Source organism: Camelus ferus, chromosome 35 (assembly GCF_009834535.1).
Source record: "Camelus ferus isolate YT-003-E chromosome 35, BCGSAC_Cfer_1.0, whole genome shotgun sequence".
NCBI classification, from domain to species: domain Eukaryota; kingdom Metazoa; phylum Chordata; class Mammalia; order Artiodactyla; family Camelidae; genus Camelus; species Camelus ferus.
Window position 1 is genome coordinate 3,095,341 of NC_045730.1, and position 24,358 is coordinate 3,119,698.

Genomic DNA, 24,358 nt, shown 5'->3' on the forward strand with positions numbered 1-24,358 from the left:
GGTGGCAGATTTTTGACTAGTGATTTAATTTCTTTATTGGTTACAGGATTACTTAAATTCTTAAAATTTTGTTCATTTTGGTAAATTAGTTTTTTAGGACTCTGTCCATTTTGTCTAAATTTTTAATATTTATTGGCACAGAGTTGTTAAAAGTGCCCTCTTCCTGTTTTTAATGTCTGAAGAATGTGTAATTATGTCTCCGTTTTTCATTTCTGATACTGTGAATCTGTGTTCCCAGTTTCCCTCCGCCATTCTGTTAATTCACCTTGCCTGTAGTTAATCAGTTGTATCAGCAGTTTCGGTGAATCCTGTCTTGCCTTTGTGATTATCTCTAACATGCATTTCTTTCTTTGATTGTTTAGTTTTTGTTTTTTCACTTACTATTTTTTGATAGCTGTAAGATTCATATGCAATTCTATATTTTAGATATGTCTCTTAAAAAAGAGCATCTATTGGAATTTTTAATGCAATTTTACAACAGTTTTAACTGGGACATATAGCTTATTTAACTACAGTTGCTCTTATTTTGTGCTTTCTATTTGTCCTGGCTGTTTTATATTTCTTTTCTCTCTCTCTCTTTTTTTTTTTTTTAAATATTGATTTAATACCTTATTTCATTTTCCCATAAACTAATTTAGAAATTTTATCCTTTTTTCCTTTTTATAGAAATACCATGCATCCTTGATTTTTCAATATCTAAAACTAACCAATATATTTACCTTCCTCTTAGACAATGTAAGAACTTTAGAAGTTTGACTTCATTCAGCCCCATCATGACTTGCATGTTACCATCATGTATTTCAATTTTTTAAAAAATATTCTTACCAGATAGAAGGAGCCCTGTTTAAAATAACTGTTGTGTTTTATAGTCAGTACTTGTTTATATTTCCCATGTTTTGGCTACTTTCTGTATTACTCATTTATTCTTTTATTTTTTAGACCATCCATCTATAGGGCTATTTTCCTTTTGCTTAAAGTATATCCTATGGAATAACTTTTATTGAAGGTCTGTTGATGATGAACTCTCTCAGTTTGTGTTTACCTGAAAATCTGTTTCACTGTCATTTAAGGAAGATGTTTTTGCTGAATATAGCAGTTTAGGTTGGCAGTTGTCTTTTAGCTGTTACTCCTCTGTCTTTTGGTTTCCATTATTGAAAAGTCAGCTGTCAATCTCTCAATTTCTTTTCTCTGCCTGCTTTGATATTTTTCTATTTGTTTTTAGCTTTCTACTGTCTTGCTGTAATGTGTATTTATCTTGCTTGGGGTTACTTGGCTTTAAGTATGTAAATTGAAGGTGTTTTAAAATGTGTTTATTGGCTATTCATAATTCCTGAACTGTGAATTTCCATTTTTCTATTCTGTTGATCTGTTTATCTTAATGTATAAATAAATCTTCATAATCTTCATAGTAAATCTTCTCTCCTGGTCTTTTGCTTTTCTTTTCCTTTGTCTCCCACAGTTTCCCCAACAGACTGCATTGCCAAACTTGTGGATTTTTCATAATCTGATAAGTGAAAAGTGAACCTTGACAATAAAACTCGAACTGGTCTTTTGAGAAAAGGAGTAGGACTGTGACCACTTTTTCAATTTTTTCATCATAATTGGTTTATTCCAATTCCTTCCAATTAAACCAATGTTAATAAATTATAGTTTTCAATTTTATTGGTATAGTGTGTGATAATTTATAATTTTAGAAACTTTTCCCCGTATTTTTTATTGTAGCCTCCTTTTTGATATTTTTTCTTTTTTTATTGATTATATTTGCTTATTTTATTCACAAAGAACCAGCGTTTGTTTTTATTAATTACCTTAGTTGACCTTTTGTCTTTGTTTTTGCTTTATATTTGTCTTCAGTTTTTTTAATTATAAATTTTATAAGAAATGTCTGGGGTATACTTTCTGTTTTCTCTTAACAAGATTTTAGTAACACTTAACTGGGTAACTAAATCCCTTGGTCATATTCTGTGGTAAAGACTCACTACCCTCCGTGGTACGGTGAAATAGACCCTGTTTAGAACCTCTGGGCACACCTGCTCCTCATTAGGAGAAGGAACGCTCAAGACTCCCAACTCCTAAGGCCTGTTTTGACCAGTGGAAGCCCCTGCTTCACCCTGTGGTTATCCCCTACTTCTCTGTGAGCCACCTTAGTGAAGAGGCCTGTTCTTGGCCCAGGATATTTGTAATGAGATGTATCTAGGGATGGTAGCAGTAAAAAATCATTGTTATGGCTGGATTAGGTGTCGCTTTCTATTATAGGTAATCATCAGAATAATCCAGAGCAGGTCTTAAAATGTAATTGAATCTGAGAGAAATTTATTGTTAGGATTTTCTTGTAAGAAGGACAGAACTACTTAACAATATCCTTGTAGTAAATCCAGTAACGAGCTTAATGCAGCCTTTTCATTGCAGGCTGTTAGTTTAATACTAAAACACAAATTAGTAAACGTAGTTTGATGAGGAGCCAGAACAAAAGGTCAGTTTCTTTATACAGATGTTTGAAAATGGCATAGAAACTTTGAAATGATTCTAGTAAAAGATGCTTGCATGTGGAAAGTATGGTCTCTAAAGAATCTGTTGATGTTTTACACAGCATAGCAAGAAAGACGGCAAAATTTGATAGATGAAAGATTGTTAAGTATCTGTCTGATTACAGAAATCCTTTTTACAGGAGGATTGGATTTTGAGAATGTTAAAACAGTCCTCAAAAATTGAATATTAAGTCTAAAAGTAAGCAAGCCACAGTTAAGTGAAAAAGTCAGTACATAAGTATAACTCATTTTTTGCAATGGAAATAACTTTTTTAAGTTTAAAAAAAAAGAAGGCAGTTTCTCTCTCTTTGTATATCTAAGTACCCAAAGTTAATTTGCTGTTTTAAGTAGTAATTAATCTACATGATTCTGGGTGAATTCAAGTCATTTACTTTGTGAGTTAAGATTTCCTTATGTTTTCTAATTGTACAGTACGTAGCAGCTGTGATTCTCTGGGAACTCCTGATTAGTTTTCCTCTAGCAAATGCAGATGCGGCCCAGGGAATGCATATGGATATCTCACATTACTTAGTTAAAACATGGGCCAAAAGTAAAGATGTCCTGAGAGCAGACCAGACACATCACACACACACCTCCCGCCACCCCACCCCCGTTCAGTTTTATTTTTGGTGAATTTTGTTATCGGTGGGTGGCTTAGTGGAAGGGACGGGCACCCCCATCTCAACCCCAGGATGCTGGTATCAGCATCTTCTGGGTAGGTATGGAGTATTCAAAACCTTATTCGGTAGGCCTTTTATATTTGTAAATTACATAACAAAGGCCCATGAAATTGTAGCCGGTGAGCTACGTAGACAGTAATGAGAAAGCCTTACAGCGGCAGTAGTCAGAGTACCTTGGGGTCACCGTGGTGAAAAGACATGGATTTTGGGTAAGGTCGGGATTTGCAGTCTGGGATGGTTACTGAATAACCTGCGGGCCAGACCTTCGAGGAAATTGAAGCTTGGAGCGATCGTTGTAAAATAACAAACTGCCCACTCTCAGTACTGGGAGACGTCAGAAACCGAGGACGAGGCCGCTCTGCATGCTTGCCCAGCCCTCGGACCAGACCGTAGCCCCGCTCCCGGCCGTGTGCGGGCTCGAGGTCTGCCGCGCTCGTTGACTTTTAAAAGGCGCAGCCTAGCGCCGCCGCGGCCGCACTGACTTTCGCTGGCGGGAGGGGGCCGCAGGGGCCGGCAGGGCCGAGGCACAGCCCCCTCCCCCGCGCACCATGAGGTGAGGAGGAGGGTCGGCCCTCACCCCCAGCCGGAGGCTCCCACCCGCTGGCCAGCCTGAGCGCTGGGAGAAGGGCGGGTCTAGGTGTCCCACCTTCGGGGGCTTTAGGGAGTGAAGCTTTGGTGGGGCCGCCGAGCTAGGTGATGGGCAGGTGGGTCTGTGTACTTACGGGTGTACAGAGCTCCCCGTGGGCTTCAGTGAGTGTGGTGGGGAGGAGACCCCTGCGGGGCTGCTGGACAGATGGCATCTCTTCTTACAGCTCTTGTGTGTGTGTCCACTTAAGTGTTTCAGATGATCTTCTGAAATACAAAGCAGTGATTCCAAATGGACTTTGCACTTAAAATAATAGCAAGCGGTACCTTGGATTTTATTTTTTCTGTCCATGATTATTTTTAAACTTTTGTACATGGCAGACTTTTTACATATATTTTAAAATTTTTTATGAAAATCACAAGTTCTTCATTACATAGTATTTTCCATTTTTTTCATAGAGAAGCTTTATTTTATGGAGTCTCTTTTATTATTTTGGCTTATGGAAAAAATGGTATTTCCATTTGTTTTCTCTTAGTTTGTCATCATTTTTAAAAACTAACTTCTACCTAGGGCAATGGGAGATTTTTTTTCCAAAATGAAAATACTTTACTTCCCCCAGATTATGTTTATGCTTATGTAAAATCTCAGGTATATATACATAAAGCCATAAAAAGTAAAACAAAAATTACCTGTACTTGACCCACTTAAGATAACTCGGTAGAGTATTGGATTTCTACCGTGATGCTGGGAGCTCTACTGGATACTAAGGGACTTTGTGAACAAGACAGAGTAGCTGCCTCTGCGGACCTTCCGTTTAGTGGGGAGGACAGACACCCCCACACACACACACACAAAAGTACACTGACAAAACAGTTGTGTGTTTTAATGAGTGCTTTAAAGAAAATGCCTACTTTAGTGGGGTGATCAGAGAAGGTTTATCTGAGGGTATAATATAACTTCTTGATTTCACTAAAATATGAGAGGGAGCTAAGCTTGGGCAGAATGGGAGAGAGAACATTCCAGTCAGAAATAACAGCAAGTGCAAAGGCCTGAAAGGAGCAAACAGCTTGAATCAGCTCCCAGGGTAGTGGGAAGGTGGTTATAAGCATAAATCGGGAGGTGGATCAAGGTGAGGTATGGGAGTTAAGCAAGAGTCGGCGTTCACACAGCCTTGGCGGGGAGTGTGTGTTGTGTTCTGAGGGCAGTGAGCAGCCACTGAAGGGCTTTGAGTAGAGAAATGAGGTGATCTGGAATACGAATTGATTGGTTCATTACATAAATGTTTATTGAAACCTTACTGTGTACTGGGCAGGCGGGTTACAGCATGGAAAAGGATAAATTCCCTGCATTCCTGAAGCTAACAATCTGGTGATGGGGGGATAATCAAACAAGAAACATAAAGCATTGAGCATTAAACAGAAGATAACCGTTGTTTAAGTCATGCTGTATGTTCTTAAGACTTTTATATATACATACCCTTCTCTTTTGTAATCTACTTTTCTTTCCCCTAAACAATTTATGGTAGGCCATTTTTCTGTGTTACTAAGTTAACAGCTTTCTTTGGAACCATCAGTTTGTTTTTTAGATTAAGTGTGGCCAAAATAATACATAAATAAAAAATACTGTGCAGCAACAAAAACTTATTTAAATCATCTGTTGGAAAAGAATTATGAAGTACCTTCCTTTGGAGAATCTGATGCAAGGCTCTCCTACGTCATCTCATGCTGCAGCAGCCCCTCGTGGTAACTTTGACCTGTCAATGTGGCTAGCTGAATTTATGGATTTCCTATTTATTGAACCAGTTCTTACATTCCTAGAATGTACCCTAATTGATCTCTGTAATTATTTTAATGTCCTGATGGATTCTTTTTGCCAGCACATATATTTTAAGATTTTAGTATCAGTAGTCATAAGAAATAGATCTATAGTTTCCTTGTGTATATTCTTTGTGAGATTTTGGTGTTAGCATTTGACTGCTTTATAAAAAAGAATTGGGAAGATTTATTCCTTTTTCTGAGTTTTGGAACAGATTAAATTGCATTAGTAGTATTTATTCTTTCATTCAATTACCAAATACATATTTACTAAACATCCACTGTGTGTCAGGCATTGGGCTGATGCTGGGTAATTGGAGGTAAACAAAACATAATTCCTGTCCTCATAGGGCTTGGTTTATTAGGGAAATAGACATTGGTGAAGTAATTATGAATATGTAATTATAAACCATGATAAGTACTCTGAAAGGAAAGAACAGAAAGCTTTGAGAGAATTGAAAATCCACTTTGTACTTTTTATGTGTTTGAGTAAATGGTTATTGTGGACATATGCATTAAAAGCTAATTCTTTTAAATTAATCAAATATTTGTTGAAGATTTGATATGTAATTAGGTGTGTGATAAATATATAAGTAAATAAAGTGAGGTCTTCATAATTATAAAAGTTGAAATAAAAAATAATAGTAATAGTAGCGACTATAGTAGATGGTATATTCCACATTTTTTGATTGAAGAAATTAAGGCTTACATTAAGTAAACACTTCCAGTTGTGTCTGTGACACGTCCAATTGTACACACCCTCTGGAAATTCCACTAAGACTATAGTGAAAGAATAAAGGTATAACTCCATGAAGATCAAGAGAACGAGAGAGGAGAAGATAGTGAAATCAGAAGTCAGACTGGCCCCGGCCTGGATTGGAGGGCTGGGGTGACAGGCTTGTGCTGGCCCCAGTGACGATAGTGGTGTTTCATAATGAGGTGAGAATCGAGGACTTCCAGTATGACAGGGACTCGGAGACGTACTTCTACCCCTGCCCATGTAGGGTTAACTTCTGCATCGCCAAGGAAGATTTGGAGAAGGGGGAAGACGTGGCAGCATGCCTTAGCTGCTCTCTCATTATAAAAGTGATTAATGACAAAGATCAGTTTACGTGTGGAGAAACAGTCCCAGCCCCTTCCATCAACAGAGAATTAGTTAAATGCTGAAGAGGACTTTAGGAATCCCAAGCATGAACGTTGGAAACTGAGCCAAGCTGGAAAAATCAAATGTAAAGTTACCGGCTTCTTGATGGGGATGAGCACTTTGTAGTTTGCTGCTCCTGCTCCTTTAGGGTGTGGACTCCTTCCATTGGCCGCTGAGTTCATCCTCAGTTAAAGACGCGAGCCCAAGTGGAGATGTTCTTAATTTTCCATCAGAATTTAAAGGAAAAAATTTCAAAGCAGTGCTTTCTTCCCCTCAGTTTTATGTCTTATATCTTACCCATAATTACTTCATTATCTGCAAACAGCATATCTACCACAAAGTCATTTGGATTCTTTAATTTAAAAAATGGCGATTTTAAAAAAGGGTAGTGAAATCAATATTTGGGAAACTAGAAAGAAGGTGGTCAAGTAGTAAATGACTTAGTGGACTAGAGAATGCTGCAGAGAGCTAAGCCAATAAGAGAAGCAAGCTGATTCCCTCACATAATCTGGAAAAGGCTCAGGATTTGGAGGTACCAGGTACTTCTCAAGTCAGGAATACAGGTGGAGTAGAAATAGAAGGGTTGATCAATGATTTTTAGAATTTTGATGCCCTCCATCCCCTTCACTCCATACACCCAGACAGCTGTCTGTCTTCTACCTGACAGAAGATGGAGGGTTTATACTCGGGAGACGTGAATGGGGCAGGCGCTGGACAACTGAGGTCGGGGTGAGGCACCTGAATGAGAATACAGATTCAGTGAAAATTAACATATGCAACAGTGAAACCAGAGTTGTCTTTTTCTGAGTGGTTCCCAGAACTAATAGTTAAGCTTACGCTTCCCCTAAACAAGATAATAAAGTTTCTTTTCTGGGGAAACTTAGAGCCCATGGCAGAATATTTAACAGACTCAGATTTTTCAGGTTCGCTTGACTGAACAGCTGCATCACCATCAGGTCACCTGCAAGGATGAGGACTATCAGTCAGGACGCGCTGTTCATGCACCAAACTTTGTCAGCCTTTTTTTTTTTTTTTTTTTTTTTTTAAGGAAGTACTGGGGAATTGAACCCAGGACCTCAAGCAGGTTAAGCATGTGCTCTGTCATTGAGCTATCTAACCCCTGCCCCGTCAGCTTTAAGTGCCTCACACTTAAATGTAAATGGACAGCCAAGGATCACCAGCCATTTGCTGGAAGTCTTGGTAGACTTGATTTACTACCAGGAATGTATGAGAGTTCCAGTTGTTTCTCGTGTCAACACTGAGTATTTTGTCTTTTTAATTTTAGCCATTCTAGTGGGCAAGTAGTATTTTATTTAGCGCCCCCTTGATAACTAATAATGTTGACCTTTTTCCAGTGTTACGTCTTTTGTGAAGTGTGTCTGGGAATTCTTTATGTATTCTGGACACAAGCGTTTTGCAAATATTTTCATTTCTTAATGACTTCTTTGGAAGATCAGAAGGTTTTAATTTTCATAAAGTCCGTTGTATCAGTTTTTCTTTTTATGGTAACTGATTTTTGTCCTAAGATATCTTTGCGTACATCATGGTTAAGAATTTTTTTTCCTACGATCTTTTCTGGAAACTTTATAGTTTTAGCTTTTATGTTTAGGTCTATGATTCATTTCCAGTTGAATTTTATGGTTTGAGGTAGGAGTTGGAGTTCATGTTGGTTTTTTTTTTCCATTTTGGTGCTTGTAGCACCATTTGTTGTAAAGATGGTCTTTACCTATTGTGTTGGCGGTGTTCCCAACCAGTATCTAATCTCTCTGTATGCATTATCTTTGCATCGACACCTTGGTCTTGACTCCTTTAGCTTTGTAGTAATTCTTGAAATCAAGTGGTGAGCCCTTCAGCATTGCCCTTCTTTTCTAAAGTTGTTTTGGCTGTCCTTAATCCTCTGAATTCCCATATAAATTTTGGAACCAGGTCATCAGTTTCCGCAAACTGGAATTGTGTTGAACGTATGTAGATCAGTGTTGTATTTCAGCATCCCGCAGCAAGGTCTCAAAGCCAAGCAGCAGCGGTAGAGGGCACAAGTCCAGACTGAAGCTGGACAACATGTGCTACATGAAGGGTGTCTCCAAAAACACTTGCTGTATCTATCTACTCAGAGGAGATTCTTAGTTCTCTGGGAGACTTTTAGGCTGGAATAATGATTGGTAACTGAAAATTAAGCAGAGGTAATTTGAAACTCTGGAAAACAAAACAACATGTAAAAAAGGAAACTGACTATCCAGTGGGGCTCAGCAGTGAAACACTGAGTACCGATATAACAAAATGTGGCTGCAACTATGACAGCATGGTCAGAAGTGTGTTGGGGGGCGGCAGCGGGAAGTGTTTTTCATTAAAGGAATATCTAAAGTTTATATGGGTATTTTATTTAGGAACAGAGTTAAACCAAAAGATACAGCTGAAGTTGAAAGTGGTCACCTAAGAGGACTCCCTGGGAGGGTGGGGGCAGTGACTAATCAGCCTAGTAGTTACTGGGCTTTTAATTTAGTTTATGTTTAGTTTGTTGACGTTAACTCTCAAAAAGAGAGGGACAAAAGATTAAGTGGCTTTCTCAGAAGTCACAAAGCTAGAAAGATATGGATTCAAAATCCTATCTTGCTGTGTCCTTTCGATTCCAAAGTGCAAGTCCTTAATCACATGTTCCACATCCCCCCGTTAGTCTGTAGAGGAGACTGTCCTGAACACAGTTGTTTCACACATAATTCTGAAATTATGACCCAAAGGTTAAAGACCACTCTTTCAGGTAGGCACCTGGTCTTCAGTTTTCTCCTGCTCCAGTCCAGAGCTATGCATGTAACAGGACTGTGGTGAGTACCTGTGGAACGCTTGTGAGGAGCAACTAATGTGAGCTGGAAAAATCTTCAGACATCAGAGAAGCTAGGTCTTAGGGTGGCCTTTAAACATGAGGAAAACTTGGACATGAAGCGGGGAGGGGCATGAAATCAGACTGTGTATAGCTAGTGGGGGAAACCACCTGAAGAGTGACCTGAGCCGGGGCGCTTTGCCTTGTGCCTGGGAGCGAGAGAAGGTGTACTGAGTGCGTGGAAATCAAGTGGCCAGAGGCTTTAAACATCTTGTATTTTAAGTTTCGATTATCTGTTATCTGGTGCAGTGCGCGATGCCTCATGCATAACAGCCTTCAGTGAGGCACTTGTGGAGTCACAAGTGAACTGAAAGGAGCCTTACAAGGACGATCACAACTAAAGGAGCCTTTAGAGTAAATAATTTAATAAAGTCCATGGTTAGTCTGCTTTCAGCTGCCAGTAATCGTGGTTTAAAAATTAAGGAACGTTTATTATTTCACTTTTGGAAAGACGCAGAGGCAAGACAGCCCCAGGTTAGTTTATTCAACAGTTCAGGGACTTCATCAAGGATATAGATTCTTTCTGTCTGTTCTATTCCATCCTCAGTGTGTTGGCTGATCAACCCAGTCTTGGTGGCGGGGAGTTCTGGGCTCAAGCTCATCTTTAGATGAGACTCTTAAGGGTAGAATAAGATGAAGGTGGGGAGAGTGCATCTTGTGTCCTTTTGTGGGAACACTTTCCCAGAATTCTCTCTGTAGACATCCATTCACATCTCTTTGGCCAGAATCAAGTCACATGTTTACTCCTGAAACAATCACTAAGCAAAGAGAGTGGAGTCACCATAATGAACGTAGAGTGACTGATATTCACACAGCCCTCAACTCCCACCTTCCCGAGCCACTCCTGAAGCATGGGATCACCACGGTGTCTAAACACAGTTGTGGTTTGAGGGAGGGAAGAAAAAGGGACATGGGAAGGCAGTCAACACATCATCACACACAGGTCTCAGAACAAGTTAGAGGTAGGTCGGCCTTAGAATCTTGGCCTCCTGACTCCCAGTTTAATTCTCCCCTCTTGACATAAATAATGAATGAATATCATCAGTATTGTGACTTTTTCTAAACAATCTTAAATATATCCACACAATTGTACCTCAAATCCTTTTTGAAAAAAATGTGTTATTATAAAACTGTATGTGCTATTTTTTTTGGTAAAGCGTCTTGAATTCCAAAAATAATGAACTGCTTGTAGTCCTGATGTGTGTCACGTTTCTACCTCTGCATTTGCTCCTGTTTCTAGTGCCTTGAAAACATGTACACCAGTGCCGCTTTTCAGCTTCCTTACGTTTGAATACGCACTCAGATTTCAAGTATCCGTGCCTCTCGGAAGTGTCTCCTGACAGGTCCCCTGGGTGACTACCATCATACGCCCTCTGAGTCACGTTCCAGATTCTCCTACAGTGCTTAGTACTGGTTTCTTTATAGGTTTTTATCTTCCTTTTCTAGTCTAAGAGCTTTTGTTGTAGAGACATTTTCTCATTTGTCCACAAAATCCAGGGCATAGCGTAGTACTGAGTATGTAATAGTCACCACTGCTAGTTTTGTTTAGTGAATGGGTGAACCACATACTTACTTAGGGATGGGGAGAGAGTTTATTTAATTATGTTCTATTTGACTTAATTATTTCCAGCCAGTAGAACATAGCTATGGTCCTATAATCTTATTTTGAAAGTTTTTTTTCAATGAGGCAAAACTGATTCCTATAAGCATAACTTATTTCTGTGAAGAAAATTTTCTTTAGAAGTTAAAGAATTGGAGGAAAAGCTTTCAATTCATGCATGTTACTTCTTATAGAGCAAATTTAGCCCTTAGCGCTGGAGACTTGTCAAAGGGAAACATAAAATTGTGCCTTGTGTAAACTAGATGCTCAGTAGACGTTTATTTGTATAGTAGATATGCTAGAAATAGAACTATCCACTTTATGATTTAATTTTTTCTTTTTTTATTTTAGCATTTATGACATTAACAGAGAACAGGACTATATCAAGAATTCTGGGGGTGTACTTGGTGAAAATGAATTAAGACCACCCTCCCAGCTACATTCTTTCTTAGAGACGACCAAGACAGGGTTCATATCAGAAAAGAGTAGGTATTAAACAAAATGCTATAAGTTATTACTAATGACTCCTAAGTATTAAAGTATAATTTTTAAAATTTTAATTTAAATCATGTAAAACGAATGGACTTTTCAAAAGAATTAATTTCCTATAGCTACAGATTTCTTATTAGTCCAAAATTGATAGGTGATTAAGTTTTCAAATTGTATCAGAAGAGATACGTGTCCAAGGGAAATTGTCACATTCCTCTATTTGTATTTCTTTGAAATTAGGATTCACTTTACTTGATTTTTGAATTGCAATATATTAAATAGTAATACATGCTCATACAAGAAAAACCTAAATTGTAGTAATATATATGGTAAAAGTGTAAGTTCTCCTTTTTGTCTGCTCCCCAATCTCAGTAACATTGGTAATAACACTGTTAAACAGTTATGTATTTCCCATCTTTCTACATCTTTATGGTACACCTACAAACACATAATTTTTTTCATTTTTTTTACCAAAGTGATATTATATGGTGCATATTATTTCCTGAGTAGTATACAGTAGATATCTTTGTATGTCAGTATATAAGGATTTACCTTATTTTTTATTTAGGAGTTGTGAGGTGTTGTCTTTGTTGACAGCAGTTTAGGTTTTCTGGCTTGTTTTTGCTGTTAGAGATGCTGCTGGTGCATGGAGCACCCTTGTGCATGTATCCTCTGTACCTTATGCTAGTATTTCAGAGGAATGGATTCCCAGAAATGGAATGGTTATTTGGTATGCCCATGTAAGTTTGTGTTACTTCTTGCCAAATTCTGCTCTAAAAAAGTTGTATTTATGTTAATTTTAGGCTTAGGTGATCAGAGGGTGGGCTCTTCCTGCAGCAGCTCTCAGATGACCTGCTTGGACTAGATGGAGTATGTGGGCATCGAGTGTATTCCTGGATGTGGGCTGCGTTCTGCTAGTGAGCGCCCTTAACGGAAAATATTGTTGGGCTCTGAGCGTTCCTGTCTTTGCTGAGTTCTGGTGCTTAATTCACAAACAGATGTGGTCATGACAGTCGTGGGGAGATGTACAAGTGACTGGTTTTTGTTAGAGGTATTGTCACACCTGAGTTGTTGGCACTGGTTCATCTCAAGATTTGCTTTCAGACCAGCTGCTTATAAAATGGAAAATAGGTACCTGTGGCATAGCATCAGAAATTGGTTTATCATTTTCTTCTCTCTTACTTGAAGCTAAAAAGAGAAGTGTCCAAACCCAGACACTCAGTATCCCTGTAAGAGCTTTTGCGACAGGAGGAGGTTGATGCAGGGCACTTTGAGCAGAATCCGCTTGTGTTAAGCTGGACCTTGCTTTTAAGATCACATCCACAAATAGCACAGAAATGTGCCCAAACTAGGTTCTACAGGAAAGAATATTACCTGAGTCATTTCAACTGAACTTAAATTTTCCCCCTTGTGCCCTTTCTTGGTCACATGAGCCCTAAGGGACAGTCTTTACACTTTATAGACAGATACTTTTCAAGTTAACCTGCTTAGATATTGTTTTAGGTTTCTTTGTGGAATGGCCCCATCTTCATCCTCTTAACATTCTGGTAATCTTGAATGTTTAAATACAGCATGTGCATTGCTCAGCAACAATGAAGCCATCCATTTATTTAGTGCTCGCATTGCTTTGTACACTTGTTAGAGGGTTACGTGAAAGTGCGTTGTGTAATTTCTCAGTGAAATCCTCATCTATTTCCTTATTTGTAGAGCCAGGAGCTTGTGCTTTCTTGAGAGTATAGTTGAGGTTATTTATTATGAAGTCATGAAAGATTCAGAATTTACTGTGCGTTTCTAGCAACTTTGCTTTTGACATGCTTTTCCTTCTGCTAACCATAAAATTATTACTTTTATAATATATGGCTATTTGGATAGTGCTGACCTAAAGGGGAGGCATTTTTAACCATACTAGTTTTAGAAACAAAAATATGTAAGCACAAAACAAGTCATTTCTTACTTGTTCCTCTTTGCTCAAGTCATTACCGTTAGTCGTAGCTTTACTGGGAACAGTGTTCCCCATCATGTGTCAGGTGTGGCCTGACCACGTGTATTTGGGAAACACTGTGTTAGATAGGTGGTGGTTTTTGTTGTTGTTGTTAATTGCATTATTTCTCACAGTTTTCTGTTTATTACTGTGGATTGTCACTCAAGAATGGTGATATATGTAGTATTCAGTACTCCTGAAACTTAAAATCTATGTCTACTAGTTAACATCTTGCAGAATTTATGTAAGTTGATAGATTGTTCATTTCCAAAGCTGTGACAACTTTTCTTTCTTTCACTTGTAAGCAATGTCTTTCTCAAATATCTCAAATATTGAGCTGCTTAGATTTTTAAATTTTAGATTTTAAATTTTAATGTTTTGAAAAATATTAAATACAAGGAATCCAAAATTTTAACTTTTAAAGGAATCCTGAATTGATTTTGAGCCAGCAGTGCAGATTATTTGTAAAATGAATTTGCAAATGCATAGGCTTCCCAGTTTGTCTTGAGTAATTAGCTAAAGAGAGCCATGCTTTTAATTATCCCAGGTGTTTTGATATTTGAATCTCTTTAGAATATCCATATTTTGTACAGCACTGGTACACGATATTAAAGGAGAGAAGGTGAAACTGAGGGAAAGTAAAATAGAATATAGATCAGATATACCAACTTCAGAATATTCTTAAATGATTCTTCCTCTTTTCTTTCCTTCCTTGCTATTTATAATCTTTTATTTTTTTATACTAGGAGGTTGTGTTTATTAAAAGCATTTTTAAATTACCTTGTTAATTGAAGTGGTAGGACCATTTAATCCAAAGTAATTTTACTGAAATGTTTGTTTTCATTTCTGTGATAGTCTAGGGTTTTTTAAATCTGCTGTTCATAAATTAATTTAAAAGCTTTTATTTTCCCTAACTTTTGAACTTCTCTGTAACTGGCAGAGTTCTGGTAAAAGTAGGAAGCCATATTAATGTACTCATTTATACTGTAAGGCCAAAACTTTCAGTGCTACATAAATTACTCTGTTTTCTCTACTATTTATGAATAATCAGTTTGTACCCTCACCCCCAACCTTGTTAAAGAGAGCAGAGAGGATACAGAGAAATCAAGTGGTTAAGCATTACGAGAATTAGCTCAATTCTTGCTAGAGTGAGGACTTGTAAAATCAAAATGCACAAAGGCTCAGCGAAGGGAATTACTGGATTGAGTCAGTAATTCTCAACTAGGTCACAGGCCTCTCGTGGGAGGGGCAGATCAGAATCTCCATAGCATGTGGGTGTGGTTTGAAAAAAACACTTTCAAAAAAAGTAATAAAGTTTTATTTGTATAAAAAGATCATTTTCTAACACAATCCATAAGAAGTGAATTTCAATAGATGTGTCCAGTCTGGTGAGGAAACCCCAAAGAAACACAGTTTCTAATGTGTTTACCGAGTGCAGTAGTAGTTGCCTTCCAGGGAACCTAACACACTTGGGGATTTGTGAGACAACGATAAGGGTTAGTTTATCAAAAAAATGTGACATAGGGTTAAAAAAAAAGCTTAAGGATAAGAAACATCAGTCTGAGTGGTTGCTGACACCAGCTCGACACCACAGTTGGATCTGCTTTTACCACCTGTGGTTACAGCACCCAGCTTTACACCGAAGGCACGAGGGGTTTGCTCTTGCATTAAAGGTAAATCACCCTCAGTTGTAATCCATTTAGGTTATTTTTTTAACATACAAGGTCTTTTAAGATGGTGTGGATACAGTAGCCAAAACACACTGTAAGCGTCTCAGTTACGCAGGAAGGAAGCAGCTGGAATGTGCAGGGTACTTGGTGTGCCCCCTTCCCCCAGTCCTTCGGCTATCTTAAACAGTTGCATTATTTTTGTTTGTGTTTTACAGTTTTTGAGACAGTGTCCTTGAGTTCAGACTCTCTCTTCCAGAGGGCAGTTTCCATTCTACATACTTCTTACTTGGACTCTGCATCTGAGCATGGTTTTCAGTACAGTCAAGTGACTTTGGTGAAAAATGACATTTTCTTAAATGAGGTGAGGTGCTTGGTACACACTGTGTCTGTGTGTTAGTTTTATTTTAGTTTTAAAAGAAATAGACCCATCATTTTTTATGTATAAGTCTAGTTCTTCTAGCTATCACATTTCAGCTGAGATAAAAGATCCTTGGAAATAGTCACTTGGAAGGTAATTATAATATATTCTAGGGAATAGAAGAATAATAAATTTCATTAGCTTTTTAGCAGGAGGAATTCAGATGATACATTTTTAAAAATTAATTTTTAAGGCAAAGTAACATGTTTATAGCATTTGATTATTCTCTCTTTATACAGTATAAAACTTTTTACCAAGAAAAGAAAGCAAGTAACTATACTCACGAAGAACTTCAAGAAACTTATGGATTTCTTCTGTTTGAAACTGAAAATCAGGTAAGGGAATTAGCTTGTAGAAAATTAATTTTGTGAGGTTAATGTACAAAATTATATATCATTAAATTTAAATATCAGTGTTTTAGTTCTAGAAAGTTTGTGAGATTACCATCAGTCTTTTTTGTTACTTAGTTTGGTGGCATCGTAAATGACAGTGAAAGCTTGTCAGGAAAGAGACTTGATTTCTACTTTTCACAGGTCCTCTATCTTAAATATACTTGTAAGCTCGTGGTGACATTTGGATTAATACAGGTTTGTTATCAATTATGCCTTTTAATGGAGTGAATAGATGTTTTTCCATTTGGGGATCATTGTTTACAAAGACATTTTCTATTTCTTGTGGAATTTTTTCAAGTTTAAATTACATGGCTTGGGGGATCTTATCAGCATTCTAGTTACTTGGAGTCGTTTCATGCTGCCTTTGAAAATTGAACATACATATTTTAGCTCGTACCTAAATTGTGGGAAAAGGAAACTGCTGTGTGCAGGTATGTCTCCAAAGATGTATGTGGTGTCTGGATACGGTGTTAACAGTGCTAGTGATCCAACTTAAAATAGTTCAAAGGTAATGTTTTGGTTGGGTTCATGATTTTTAAAGTACAATGGTAGATTTGCTAAAGAATTATTTACATTAGCATATAACAAAGATGGTGTAGAAGTACCAGAGAGTTGATTTACTTGATTGTTCACTTCCAACTAAGGTGTGTCATGGATTCATATTAAGAAAGGCATTTGGGGTAAAACATTTTCAAATTTCATGATTCCCAAGCTGTAATTGAAACAAATCTTCAAGAGAGAACTTATCTGTGAGCTTGTTTCATTTAGTTTTGCTGATGACATTTCTGTTAACAGAAATGGTAGAAGTTCATGAAAAAGTTTGAACTAAAACACAGTTGCCTTATGTAAGTTTGCTTTGTGCCATGAATACAGTGTACAGATTCTGTATGGAAAATTCATAGATTATAGTGTTACTTCATTGATTCTCCCAAGAATGATATAATAAGCAAACTCCAATCTGTTTAAAGGCGAAGTTGGTATGTCAGCGTGGACTCTGTGTGGGCAGCAGTGCCATCACCACTCTGGGTGACCCGGCGAAAGGTATGTCTTTAAGAAAAAAGAATCTCTTCTTATATAAGCGAAGTGGGGTTTGGTCAGTTTCTAAGATACCTGTGTTAAAAGTTAGTTTCATTGATGATAAGTAATAATCTTTAGAATCAGAACTTTAAACATGTAAATGAGCTTTGAGTCTAAGACTTGAGCTTTTCTAGCAGGAGTTACCTTTTTTTAAAGGTTGGTTAGACTAGGAAAGATACCTATCAGTGCCAGGAGCTGAGTGCAGGCATCCGCGGCTGGTGAGGGTCTCTCCTGAACTATCCCAGTGGCAGCGGGGATGGAGAACAGACAGAACTGACCAGGCCTGGCAACCATGGAATGCGAGGGGTCAGAGAAAGGAGAGGATCAGATGCGAGGCTTCAGACTTGCACCACAGCGACTTCGTCAGTGGAAAAGAGATACACAAGGAGAGGAGAGTGTAGGGTGGCTGACGAGGTAAAGGAGAAAGGTCATCTGATCGCTAGGAATGTGAATTAGCACTAAGTTTCCTTAGGCTTCGCTCTCCTCATCTGTGAAATAGATGAGACTCTCTTCTAGATTTGCTGTGGGGATTACATGAGACCATGTGAAGGACTTAGCTCTCAGTGAATGGACACCACTACTGTAACGAGTTAAATTTGGGAAATAATGAGATTTTTCTGAGTGTTTCTGGAAGCTGTCCTGCTGGTCGTAAAAATAGTTGGGAAAGGAATTAAGACTGGAGATTGGGGCTCAAGGTGGCAGGGAAGAGGGTATGAGTTGAAACCAAAGATACTGTCACATGGGACAGCAAAGAAGTTTGAAAGACGGTGAAGAACAAAACGTTGGGGTCATCATGGGACGAGGGATGGGGCGTGGGGAGAGGAGAAGAGTCAGGAAGCGGACATTGACAGAAAGCAGAGGACGTCCGGAAGGCCGCGTAGCAGTCTGATGCTGCGGAAGTTGGAGATGAGGACTGAGAAAGATTATTGGGCTTCATGGCTAGGTTCCTGCTGATCTTTTTTTTTTTTTTCCCCAAATAACAGTTTTGTTGAGAGAAAATTCACATACCATACAATTTGCCCACTTAAAGTATACAATTTGATGTTTTTTAGTGCATTCACAGAGTTGTGCAGCCACCAGCACAATCAATTTTAGACCATTTTCATCACCCAAAAGCAAGTCCCATACCTGTTAGCAGTGACTCTCCACTCCCAGAAGCCTGGGCAGCCACTTTTCGCCTCTATGGATTTGCTTGTTCCAGACATTCCATGTACATAGAATCATATATGATCTGTTGTGACTAACTTTACCTCATTCAGTGTTTTTCAGGCTCATTCATGTTGTAGCGTGCACTTCATTCCCTGCCTTACTGGAATTTACAGTCTAGCAGACTTGTTCTGTTTCCTTTTATGTCTCTGCTGCCCAGCCACGAAGTACAGTGATAGACATTAGCACACATTCTAAGATACAAGTGCTTACTAAGATTTTTTTTCTTTTTTGCAAAAAATAACTTGAGAATCAGGTAACTGTAGGCCTTTTCACTGAGGGGCTGCATGGAGAAAAAAACAAAAGAAAAATTTTCCAAAAATTTGATACTTTTATCCCTTTCCAGTTACTATACCCAGCTAGAAAATTGGTTGTCAGACACATACATTCTGTCTTAGCTCTAACGTTTCCATACCTGTAGAATATCTCAAATAGGTTTTAAAAGGTAAGAAGTTTCAAAGTCGTTTATTAATATTAGCTTTTATTTGTCTTTTGTGTTGTATTGTTCCAAGTAGCCCTACATGTGAATTATATATGGTGAACAGTCTTTTTAAAGTGTAAATTAATGTATATTTTATACTTTCCTAGGTGTATATATTTCCAAATACTCAGACTATCTTCATGCAAGACCTTGGTATCATGGAAAGTCTGGTTATATTGTAATTTTTAATCTAATTAAGGTAAAACCGAAATGTACTTTTGTGTGATTTTTCTTTTAAAACTGAAAGCTTATCAGTCTGTGATAATAATCTTTGCAGATCATTTGCTAAACATAGTCCTTGTCGAAGAAAGCTCTCCAAATTCAGAAAAAAATAACTGCTATTTTTGCTTTCCTTAAAAGACAGCTTTTTGTTGTTGTTAATTTAAAAGATGATCTATTAATATGTTTTTTAAAAAAAACACTTCAAAATAATAAAACAAGTTCAGTGAAAACCCTTCCTCTCACCCCGTCCCACGATGCCACTCTTTAAGCATTAAATAACAGAAAACAAGTAGCTGCTTATAAAACTATGATTTCAGTTACAAGACATGAATTCAGAAAGCAACTTTTTTTTTAATTGTCTACTTTAAATTGTCAAAAATCTTTATTTTTTTATCCCTAGAACATCGAGACCTCCCTTGTTGACAGCTTCATGATCTCAGAAATTTTTTAAATGCCCTTTAATAATCCAGTATAAGTGAATCACACGATTAGAATTTTCACTCAAATAATAGGAAAACTCTGGTTTTTGAGGACATATTCTGTGGTCTTGTTTTGTTTTTGCTTTTGTTTCAGCTTTTTTACTACCTTAAGTTCTTTGGTTATAAACCCAACACTACTGGGGTTTCTTGGGTTTTTTTTTTTTTTTTTTTTTTTGGTTTGGTTTTTGTTTTTTTTTTTTAAAGTGTGAACTGTTCATATTCCAAAATTGTCCCCAAGAACTGGAGGGAAGGTAGCATAGCTTTGGCACACAGTTGTTGCTCTTGCTGGTTTTCGCTCCTGCTCCGTGCCGAGTGCTGTGGTCCTGCTGCAGAAGATGCACCTGTCAGCTCAGATAGCAAACGCTGGTTGTTTATTTATGTCGGGTTGTGCCTCGCCATTGGTTTCCTGCCCCTCTGTCCCACCCTGTCTGGTGGGTGTTGCTGCTTAGTTCTTGCCCATACGCTTTCAGTCCTCCTTACTTTACTGCTCAAAAGCCAGCCATGCCCAGCAGGTTCTGACTGCTCACTGAGAAGTCCTGTTTGTATTATGCGTCTTATGTTGCCTTTGCTGGCCCTGTGAAGGAAGAGGCAGGACCTCAACAGCAATACATTATATATATTTTTTAAGTAAGTCATCTTATAAAGATACAGATGAAATTGCCTGTAATTTCACACTTCATCTTGGTATATGTTTTGTATATTTTTATCTTTTCCATGTTTGTCATTATCTTATTCAAAATATCTTTTACAACCATTGTATGATAAACTTGACAGCTTCCCCCCCCCCCCTTTTCTGGGAGATACATGACTTGATGAAGAGAACTATATGGGAAACACTGTCAGCTGTTTAGTTATCGGGGCTATCGGCCTGTTAAGGGGTTCACTGTGTATTTGCTCCTTGCTGATGTATGGGGTCCTGGCGTAACAGAAGGCTCTCGGCCTGTAATTTACAATTAATTATGTAATACTTCAGTTTGGAAACTCATCTTTTGAAATTTTAGATTTCACTTGTCATCTTTTATGATATAGTCATTAAATAGCCAGTCCGTTTGGTGGGCTGTGTAACTTTTCTTTTAAAGAAATGGTTCTCCTAAATTTGAGGCAGTTCGTGTACTCCTTTGATAGTGTGATAAAAGCTTTGGACATTTGCCTCAGGAAGATGCCCAAACGTACCAGATTTTTAAATACAGTTTTAAGGGTTAAATAGAAATATAAGGGGGTTTGTGGATGATTAAAACTATTGTTGCCCTTAAGATAATTTTCTATTAACTGTAGTTCTTTACACAGTTAACTGTTAGTCGACTAACATATCCACATCTTTATTAAATGAATCCTGGAGTAAGATTATTCCTCTTTGAAAACATCTGATTAGTCTTAATATTTTCATTCTAGGGAAGAGTCAAGTTCGTGCCTGAGAATTATACCACTAACTATACTAGCCCATCTTCCGGCTGTGACTGCCACGTGGCTGCAGATACTGACAAGGTCTCTCCCAAGACAAGTCATTTTCGCACCTTTGAGCTGAGTCAGGTATAGTCACCTGGGAACAAACTCCTACAGTACGTTTCTCAGTCTAATGAGTTACTTTTCGGGACTGGGTGGGGTTGCGATAAACTTGGTGCACGTGGAATTCCATAGTGCTACCCTGATAATATTTATTTTTCTTCTTTCAGTATTACCTCTATGAACTTTCAGGCAGCACTGTTACTGAGCGACCCAGACAGATCTGCCCTTACGTGATTGTAGCTTTTCAGTACAGGGAACCTAAAAAGATGGCAGCACCAGCTCCTCATCATAACAGCGTGTGAGTAATTATGTGCACACTTTGTTTTGCTGGGTTTCTTTTCTTTGCTCTTATAAAAAATGCTTCTTTTTTTCCCCCCTAGACTTGAACTTAAAGAAAATGGTAAGAAATTATTTAATTGGTTCTTTTCATTTTTTTTTTTAAGTAAATGTTTTGTTCGTAAGTAAGATAATCAGTTTCTTACCCTCATTTCTTACAGTTCTCATCTCTCCATGGAAAGGGAAATTAATCATTCAGGGCTGTCTGCTATGTGATATAACTCTTTGGTCGTCTTACGGTACAGTGGTTCCAACGCAACTGTGAGTATTGGATCAGTGTCCTTTACTAATGCTTGTACAGTCTTTTAAGTCTCATTTTGAGGTCTGGCTTGCTGGCACCAGAGTGAGATGTAGCAGTTGTGCTGGGTTTTAGTTACTCCCGGGTAGCTGCACAAAGCACAGGAGCACGACGCAGGAGACCGAAATTCAGACCTAAATTCTGACCTTTGCTTCGAAATAAGTTTTCTCATCTTTCACAAGTCACTTTTTAAATTTTGGTGTCTTAATCCATTCATGGGACAATGACCTCTCAGGCTAAATTAATCTATTTGATACCAAAAGTTTGACTTTCCCCAGGAAACAAATTGGGTTTGCCTGAATTACAGTTGCAGCAGATTATAGCCACTTAATTCTGTTAGAGTCTTTATTAAGATTTGCAGCCTCTAATTTCCTAATTTTCACATGACTTTCCTAGACTAGTGTTAAAAAGAGTAGCTATTACATGTATTAACATTAGGATGAATTATAATATTTGCTTCTGGAGAACAGTGAAAGGCGTCTTGTGATATCTTCCTGTTTAAAACCTCTGCTTGGTTTGCACCCAAACCGTTGAAAGTTATACATGGTTTAATTGAAATATGAGATGAAAACTGGTGTGCTATGTGAATTCATTTTCTTTCTATTGGCCCTTTTTTAAAAAAGGGAGGGAATTTATAGCCCATAGAATAAATTAAGAATTCTATGAATAAATAAATAGGAGAGAAGGGCAAGTTCTTCCTCACTACCGAATTCTGCTAGTAAGTATAGAAAAAGTGACGGAATTCAGAAGTTGGCAATACCATAGCAGTCATTGGAGGTTTGATATAGTAGATGAAAGTTTCTTGGTATTTGCTTATCTCACAAAAGGGAAAATGGACTTGACTATGGGAAGAGCTGCAGATACCACCTTAACTAAGTGGTTAAGTGAGACTACCAAGAGAGGAGTGAACATCCTGTGCTTCCAGTGTGCTGCACAGACAGTGACCGGGTATCCTGCCAGTCTCATCAAGAGGAAGCTCAGACATGCCCAGGCTGAGGGACATTCTGCAAAACAAGTGATAGTGTTCTGTATTATTCAAAAATATCAAGGTCACGAAAAGTGAAGAAAGACTAGGAGACTGTTGCAGATTGAAGGAGACTGAAGAGATGTGCCTGAATGTAGTGTGTCATCCTGGACTGGATTCTGGACCAGAGCAGGAAAAGGACTTTCTTTGGTTACAAGGGACCTTAGTGAGACAGTTGGCAACTTGTGAAAAGTTCTGTCTGTAGGTTAAAGTATTATACTATACCATTGTTACTGTCTTGATTTTGCTAATTGTTTCGTGGTTACATAAAAAAATGCTTTTCTTAAGGATATACAAAGTATTTGGGGCAAAGGAGGCATTGGTAAGTCTACAAGTATTTCGTGTTAAAAAAGGAAAAAGTAGTCAGGGGAAATGGTGCAGAAGTCTGGATGCGGTTCATTCTGTGGCACTGCGGGATGGGCAATCCGACATTGTTGAAAGTTTTCAACTCTTAAAAGGCATACTTTTTAGAAAATTCTTGTTCCAGTGTGCATAGTTCTTCCACATGTAGATATTTTGGTTATGCCTAAAATGAATGCATTCAGAAAATGTGAGCATATTTTTAGACTATGGTTTATGAGGTCATATATTTGAAAATCTAAACTATTAATATACATGTTATTTGGCCTGGAGTTTATAGGTTTAAGGGCTTTTTGTGGTTATGATATCTTGGTCTGCATTTATATTAGAAAACCAAAAACTAAGATACAGTAGTGTCAGTGTTTATTATGTTACATGGTATTGTTGTTTTGTTTTTCAGACCACATGAACTAGATTTTAAGTATGTAATGAAAGTGTCGTCTTTGAAAAAAAGATTACCAGAAGCTGCTTTTAAAAAACAGAATTACTTGGAGCAAAAAGGTCTGTTGAAATGTCACATACACTGCCTGTCCTGAGCTTTGTTTCAGTTGTTCCCATGCTCCGTTTCGTATATACACGCGCACTTGCGTGCGCACACACACAATCTTACTTCTGTTTTCCCTTAAGTGATGCTTAAAGGGGTTTTTTGTGAAAGTTGTAGAATTGCTATGTGATTCAGTTCCTGGGAGGCCGGCTAGAACTAATGAAAGGTAGTTCATCTAATGTGGCAAAGACCAGCTTTAATATAGAATACCGAGGGAGTTAAGCAAACAGAGGTATGCTTACAAATAGTGGGGAGCTTATAATCATTCCTTTCAGGGGGAACAGAGGCTTTGTGGTTGTTTTTATTTATTTATGTACCCCTGACGCTGGAAGAACACAGGTTCACTCATACGCCATCTTTCCAGCACTGCGTGTTGCAGAACCACGTGGCCTGCGGCTGCGGAACCGCGGACATTGAGGGCCGCCTGCGGCTTTGTACCTGAGTTTCCGACTGCGCGGGGGTGGGGGACAGGTGCTCAGGGTCAACTGTATGTACTTTTAAATGAAGGAAAAGAGCAGAAGACACGGGAAGGAAAATTTCTTGGTCATTTAGATTAATTCACGGAACATTGCAGTTTGTATTATTTATATAGTATTTATTTGTCTTGTTAATCCTGTAGTAGTGGTGTTATAAGTAAAAGCATTGTTT

General features: G+C 38.0%; 2 protein-coding genes across 4 annotated transcripts in view; both read left to right on the forward strand.

Annotated features, from left to right (window-relative positions):
• Window positions 1-24,358, forward strand: part of TASOR2 (transcription activation suppressor family member 2) — a 73,465-nt gene that overhangs the window by 5,455 nt on the left and 43,652 nt on the right. Inside the window, exons 2-10 of one of the 3 annotated variants that reach the window (XM_032473817.1) lie at window positions 15,583-15,728; window positions 16,025-16,120; window positions 17,146-17,218; window positions 19,049-19,140; window positions 21,035-21,172; window positions 21,316-21,446; window positions 21,529-21,548; window positions 21,646-21,745; window positions 23,567-23,667. In XM_032473817.1, the coding sequence (XP_032329708.1) occupies window positions 15,583-15,728; window positions 16,025-16,120; window positions 17,146-17,218; window positions 19,049-19,140; window positions 21,035-21,172; window positions 21,316-21,446; window positions 21,529-21,548; window positions 21,646-21,745; window positions 23,567-23,667 (897 nt within the window). Of the gene's footprint in view, window positions 1-15,582; window positions 15,729-16,024; window positions 16,121-17,145; window positions 17,219-19,048; window positions 19,141-21,034; window positions 21,173-21,315; window positions 21,447-21,528; window positions 21,549-21,645; window positions 21,746-23,566; window positions 23,668-24,358 lie in introns of those variants that run through there. The other 2 variants (XM_032473818.1, XM_032473819.1) reach the window with 2 other exon arrangements.
• On the forward strand, window positions 3,250-8,088 carry LOC116661572 (DPH3 homolog). Its single transcript, XM_032473988.1, has 2 exons — window positions 3,250-3,273; window positions 6,464-8,088. Exons 1-2 carry the CDS (start codon window positions 3,250-3,252, stop codon window positions 6,773-6,775), a joined length of 336 nt encoding a protein of 111 aa, XP_032329879.1. The 3' UTR covers window positions 6,776-8,088.

Coding starts and splice junctions, on each gene's coding strand:
- LOC116661572 (XM_032473988.1), top strand. CDS start 3,250: ATGGAGTATTCAAAACCTTATTCG. Junction 3,274..6,463: donor AGTATTCAAAACCTTATTCG/GTAGGCCTTTTA, acceptor TGAAATCAGAAG/TCAGACTGGCCCCGGCCTGG.